This window comes from Adiantum capillus-veneris, chromosome 13, assembly GCF_014529385.1.
Source record: "Adiantum capillus-veneris isolate H3 chromosome 13, ASM1452938v2, whole genome shotgun sequence".
NCBI lineage: Eukaryota > Viridiplantae > Streptophyta > Polypodiopsida > Polypodiales > Pteridaceae > Adiantum > Adiantum capillus-veneris.
The window spans coordinates 129584449-129591064 of NC_140943.1; the positions used below are offsets into that span (position 1 = coordinate 129584449).

Genomic DNA, 6616 nt, shown 5'->3' on the forward strand with positions numbered 1-6616 from the left:
CACAATACTTAGCAGAGAAATAATCAACCTGCTTTGAAATTATCAACCTCAAATGTTGCAATGCCTGCTTGCTTTGAGGTTTGAACTCGCATTTGCATCACTTATGCATAAAATAGGCAATGCTCTTCCAATTCATTAGGAGTGTAGCTTAGAAGAGACCTTTCACCAACCATCTAAACTATTCGTGCTCAATCAAAAAAAAAGGATGCACTGTTACTCCACCACAATGTATAAACAACATAAGCACAGGTTATAGCATTTGGACAATTACAAGATAGCCAGCTTTGTTACAAGCAGTTTTAAGCTACGCTGAAGGAATTTGCAGCACCCTCAACAAACTTCTTTGCACCCTTAAACCATCTCTTGTCGCCGGCTTGAGCCTTGAGCAAATATAGCTTTCCACCAGAGACGGTGCCCACAATGAGTTGATGCTTGCCTCCCTCATCACCATCAGCTGTTCTGGTTAGAACCGAGATATTGTAGTACTCTTTTCCATTAATAGTGGGGGATGAGCTTTCTAAGATAGCTGCTGTTGCGACGGCGTTGGGATCAAACCCTCCCTGCATGAAAAGCATCCATGTGAGTGGACCCATGCTACCATAAAATCTAACCAGAGATCCCTCCTCAACAAGCTAAATCATCTAGTTACCTCCGACGCTGTGTTGCCACTGTAGGCTTGCTTGCCCAGAAGGTACGACACCTGCATGCAGCAAATCAGCATTAGAGTAATACCCTGCATATGATGCCTGCTAATGAGAGCAGAGAGGGGGGAAAACATACAGATTCCAAAAACTTCTCCGGTGATCCGTAGTCCTTGATTGAGGTCTTGCCTTCTGGTAAAACCATAACTGCCAAGTTGCTGTTTGCATCAAAATTGTCCTCATAGCGCAATACAGTGCCAGGGAACTCTTGCTCCTTGCTAGGGTTCCACTTTGATGGAATATTTACAGAGAAGCCATTGCCAGAGAAGGGAACAAACCCCGAGTCAAACTTGGGAGCACCAAAGATATTTGCTGCAAAATAAGGGAGCGTTAGGAAGGAATAGCAAACTCCATCATCATCCACCTCACGAGCTCTCCATTGATCTCCATGAAAGCTCGTGCGAGTAGACTACACGTGCAATGCTTGGTGCAGCTCCTCGATCGGTCTCATGAAAGACACAGCTTTTCATAAGGATCGCCACAAGGTTCACGACAAGGACGCTGCATGGAGGAGATAAGACAATGGATTACCTGATTCACCATATGCTGCCTCCGCGGGGTAAATGGGCGCGGAGACGGCAGCAACAGCAGCTGCAGCAGCGGCGGCTATGGAGATCACAGCACGTCTAGAGATAGGCGCCGCAGGGGCCTCCCCATCTGAAGCTTTCTGGGCTCGGCATGTCAAGGGGGCCTGAGTCTTCACATTTGCAGGTGTCCTCGTGGAGCTCAAAGGGGAACCTGTGAGGGAGGAGGAGCGCGCGGCCGCCAAGTTTGAGAAGGAGAGAGCAGCAGAGGTTGAGGCAGCCATGGACACGTTGCTCACTCGCTCGTAGAAACCTCCTTCTGTCTGTGCGTGTCTGTGTTTGGACTTCACCTGGCTTCGCTAATTGAGGGCGCACTCTAGACACACTTTGAAGCAGGCCCTGTGAATATATTGAAGGAGCCTATATCCCATTATTGATGGATAAGCGCCCCTTTGCACCCATTGGCTCTGCCGCCCTCATGTCATCCATGTAAGAAAGAAAGTTGTAATGGAGACAACTCAATGGATAATAAGAAAACTCTCCTCTGTTCGGGGGAAAACTAGAGTGCTTCCTTAGCTGCATTCGGATCCAATTAAGATTAAGTAAAATATTGGAACTATATATGCCATTTCAACACTTCTCAAATGGGGAAAAAAATGTTTATTTGATGCTATTAATTTATGTCTAAGATATTTATTAAATGGAAGGAGAGACTTCAAAATGAAGGAGAGAGAGAGAGAGAGAGAGAAAGTTTTATATCCGAGAGACAATGAAGCACAAAGAGAGATTGTATCAAGGCGTGTTAGATTTTTTTACCTGAGAGTGTTTGGGATATCGATTGTCGTGGTTCAGAGACATTCTTTGCAAAAATGGGATACCGATCGTAGTGCTTCAAAGGGGTACCTTGCAGAAAACCACAAGGAGGGTTAGAATTTTGTCAAGCTCAATGTTCGTGATCATACAAGATGTCAATGTTATTAATTGTTTGTTGTTCCATTTTCATGTTTCAAAACAAACAAAAAAACATGCAAGTCTCCTTACATAGGGGAGTTTGCACAATCCTCCCCAATTTTTATAAATGAGGGAACGTGCCATTCCCATGGCAATTTTCAATGCATTCATTAACTGCATTCTCAGTGTCAAAAGTGAAAAAAATGATAATGCTTACTCACCGCGGGATTGAATGTCTCTCGTTGATGCACTTCCTTGCATCAATGATGTTGGGCATCGTGCGTAGAGCCACATGCCTTCAAAATGCATGCATAGGTGATTGCATTTGGAGAGAGGCCCTCGCTTCGCATCTGTTGAAAGAGAATTAGAGCTTTCTGGCCAAGTGACTAGTAATCTCATCATTAATTCTCTCACCCATGTCAAGGTCTTTCTTAAGACTACACACCTTCAATGTGCAAGCGTAAGTGATTGCATTGGGACAATTAGAAAGAGGCATTCGCTATCCCATGAGAACAACAAAGTACTTCCTTGAAACAACCACGTTGGGCTTATCTGTAATCGTGATGACAGTTCGGACATGAGAACTTCTCATGCTTTTGTGAGTCTTCTTGATGTGTTTCATGAGTATTGCTTCTTCTCTAGAGTTGTTAGTGGATTTTTTTCCTTTTTGTGGACATTGTAAGGGCACCACATTTACCATACATATAAAGAAAATCCCTGCTAAGAACAACGAATAGCTTGTGACTGACTAGCACTCTCATCATAAATTCTCTCGCCCATGTCAACATATTACGAAGTCTTTCAAGATGCTAGCATAGGTGCTTGTTTCATAGATGATTGCTTTAGAGAAAGGCCTTCTGCTTGCATATGCTTAGAACAGCCTTGACGAGCTTCCTCACCAACATCCTCCGTCGATTCGAAGTGATTACCCATCTTGTGGTTTTTATGTGAAGGTACCAAGAAAGGACAAAGGAAGCCGATCTCCTGTTTTCACTGAAAGGCTGTAATTCTGACGATTTCTCAGTTTGCGATGAGAAAGACGTCAGAGGGCTGAAACTGTACGTTAGAGCAAGAATAGCTAAATAGTTGTTGTCTTGACAAGTCGACTGATGAAGGCCATAAAAAAAGCAAGCAAGCACTTGCCGCTGGATGGTCGATGCCACGTGGATGAAGGATTCTTGCTTTGCATCCACTGGAAACAACCTAGGGCTTTTTGGCCCTGCTCTTGTTGCGCACATCTCGAATCGGCGCATTCCAAGAGACGACATTCCAGATAGGAAGCTCCTCAAACACATTTTGTGCTTTCTTAAGCGTACCACATTTGACATACATATCGACCAAGACAATACTGCCAAGCACGACATCTTTCTTCAATAGCCTCTGACTCACAATATACTTCTGAGTTTTTGTGCCCATATCAGCATCTTGTGTAGAGCCACATGCCTTCAAGATACGTGCAAAGGTAATTGCACGTGCAAAGGTAATTGCATATGGAGAGAGACCGTCGCTTTGCATACTTATCGACCAAGACAGTGCCAAGCATGACATCTTTTCTCAACAGCCTTTGACTAACAATACAATTGTGAATTTTTGTGCCCATATCAGCATCTTGCTTAGAGCCACATGCCTTCAAGATGCATGCATAGATGATTACATCTGTAGAGAGGCCCTCACTTTGCATTTGCTGAAAACAAACTAGAGCTTTCTGCCCCTGGCCAGGTCAGACAAATCTTGCAATTGGTACATTCCAAAAGTCCACACTCTAGACAGGAATCTCCTCGAGCACTTGCATAGAGCCACATGCCTTTAAGATGTAAGCGTAGCATTCAAGACAAAAGTATATGTGACTGAAATTTGAGAGATACACTTGCTTTTGCATCCGCTAAAAATAGCCTAGATATTTCTAGCGCTACTCTTGTTGCGCACATCCCGCAATTAGTGCATTCCAAGAGGTGACATTCCGGACAGGAAGCTCCTCAACTACTTTTTGTGCTTTCTCAAGCGCACCATATTAAGCATACATATCAACCAAGACAATGCCAAGCACGACATCTTGTTTCTTGCGTAGAGCCACATGCCCTCAAGATGCATGCATAGGTGATTGCATCTAAACAGAGGCCCTCGCTTCGCATCTGTTGACATTGCAAATAGAACATCTGACAGGGAGCATGATAGATTTGAAAGTCGTCAATTCCTGTGATCGACGTGTGATTAAATAATCTTGTGACATGTGATGCTTGTGTAGGTGATTGCATCTATGCCTGCGTAGGTGATTGCATCTGGAGAGACATTCCAAAAAGGAAGCTCCTCAAGAACTTTTTGTGCTTTCTCAAATGCACCACATTTAGCATACATATCGACCAAGACAGTGCCAAGCACGACATCTTTTTTCTTGCATAGAGCCGCATGCATAGGTAATCATTGCATCTAAATAGAGGCCCTCACTTCGCATCTGCTAACATTGCGAATAGAACACCTGACAGGGAGCATGATAGATTTGAAAGTCGTCAATGCCTGTGATCAACATGTGATTAAAAAAAGCTTGCGACATGTGATGCTTGTGTAGGTGATTGCATCTATGCTTGCGTAGGTGGTTGCATCTGGAGCGAGGCCCTCACTTCGCATCTGGATTTTGATTGCAACGATTAAAAAAGCGCGACAGAGTCACATAGAGCGACAGAGTGACATGCCTTCCAGATGCCTACGTAGGTGATTGCAGTTGAAGAGAGGCCCTCACTTTGCATCTAGATTTTGACTTCCATGCCATATCAGCCCACAACTTCCTTGCCACAGCCATGAGGGGCATATCTTGCAACCACATTTAGCATACATATCGACCAAGACAGTGCCAAGCACAACATATTTTTTCTTGCATAGAGCCGCATGCCTTCAAGATGCATGCATAGGTGATTGCATCTAAATAGTGACCCTCGCTTCGCATCTGCTGACATTGCGAACAGAACACCTGACAGGGAGCATGATAGATTTGAAAGTCGTCAATGCCCTGTGATCGACATGTGATTAAAAAAGCTTGCGACATATGATGTTTGTGTAGGTGATTGCATCTATGCTTGCGTAGGTGATTGCATCTGGAGAGAGGCCCTCACTTCACATCTGGATTTTGACTGCAACGATTAAAAAGCGGCAACAGAGCCACATGCCTTCCAGATGCCTACGTAGGTGATTGAAGTTAAACAGAGGCCCTCACTTTGCATCTGGATTTTGACTTCCAGGCCATATCAGCCCACAACTTCCTTGCGACAGCCATGAGGGGCACGAGAAGACAGCCGAGTCCTACGTAGTGCCACATGCCTTCAAGATGCAAGCAGATGTGATTCCATGCCCTCGCTCACATCTACTAAAAGGAGCCCAAAAATTATTGGCCCTTCGCTTGTTGGGGATGTCCCGCAATCAATGCGTTCCAAGAGAGAACATTTCGGAGACGAATCTCGTCAGGAATCTTGGCATCGAGGGTCCAGGAAGGTTTGGATTGTTTTCAACATTCCCTGACTAACAATATCATTGTGAATTTTGTTGCCCATATCAGTATCTTGCGTAGTGCCACCTACCTTCAAGACGAAAGCATACTCAAGAACTTTTTCGTGCTTTCTCAAGTACACCACATCTCACATAAATGATCATTGCTTCTATGTAGTGCCAGATGCTTTCACGATGCAAGCATAAGTGATTACATCAGGAGAAATGTCCTTGTTTTGCATTATGAAAACAACCAGCAAGAGCTTCCTGGTAGTGATGACATTCCGGACATCAAGGCAGTGCCACATGCCTTCAAGACAAAAGCATAGGTGATTGCATCTAGAGAGATGCCCTCGCTTTGCATCTGTTGGAAACAGCCTAGCCCAGGGCTCCATGGCCCTGGCACATTTGGCATACATGTTGACCAAGGCAATGCCAAGCATTACATTTCGTAAAAGGGAACCTTAATATTGATCAAACCACCGCCAAGCATGACATCGGACCGCTAAGAGGCCCCGACTAGCAATCACATCGTGGATTTTGATACCCTTGCGATAGGCATATTGGGCATATCTTGCAACCAACATGTTGTACCCACGACTAGCAATCATGTCGTGGATTTTGATACCCTTGTAATAGGCATATTGGGCATATCTGAGCTTTCTGACCCTGCTCCTGTTGCATGTATCCATGCACTCCAAGAGACCTCCTCACGCATGTTTTGTGCTTCCTAAAATCAGCACGCATTCGTTTTGAGTTATGATAGTGCCTCTTGAGGGCTTCAGGTAGAGGGGTTGGGAGATGCCTGCTTAGGTGATTTTGCATTTGGAGAGAGATCACAAGCCTTCGGCGCTTTGCTTATGCCTGCGACAAAAAACTTCCTGTAATCAGCACATATTTGTTTTGAGTTACAATAGTGCCTCTTGAGGGCTTCAGGTAGAGGGGTTGGGAGATGCTTGCATA

General features: G+C 44.6%; 1 protein-coding gene across 1 annotated transcript; it reads right to left on the reverse strand.

Moving 5' to 3' along the window:
* Positions 1-231: 231 nt before the first annotated feature.
* On the reverse strand, positions 232-1627 carry LOC147444864 (oxygen-evolving enhancer protein 2, chloroplastic-like). Its single transcript, XM_086527382.1, has 4 exons — positions 1233-1627; positions 781-1013; positions 650-700; positions 232-560 (listed from the first exon to the last, which is right to left on the reverse strand). The coding sequence occupies exons 1-4, from the start codon at positions 1507-1509 to the stop codon at positions 300-302; spliced, it is 822 nt and encodes a 273-aa protein (XP_086383508.1). The 5' UTR covers positions 1510-1627; the 3' UTR covers positions 232-299.
* Between the last annotated feature and the right edge of the window lie 4989 nt (positions 1628-6616).

What these genes read in the sequence shown, in the direction of transcription:
- LOC147444864 (XM_086527382.1), bottom strand. Translation starts at nt 1,509, where the DNA reads ATGGCTGCCTCAACCTCTGCTGCTCTCTCCTTCTCAAACTTGGCGGCC. An exon ending in CGGAGAAGTTTTTGGAATCT is followed by an intron (nt 701 to 780) that starts GTATGTTTTCCC and finishes TGCTGCATGCAG; the next exon opens with GTGTCGTACCTTCTGGGCAA. An exon ending in GTGGCAACACAGCGTCGGAG is followed by an intron (nt 561 to 649) that starts GTAACTAGATGA and finishes CTTTTCATGCAG; the next exon opens with GGAGGGTTTGATCCCAACGC.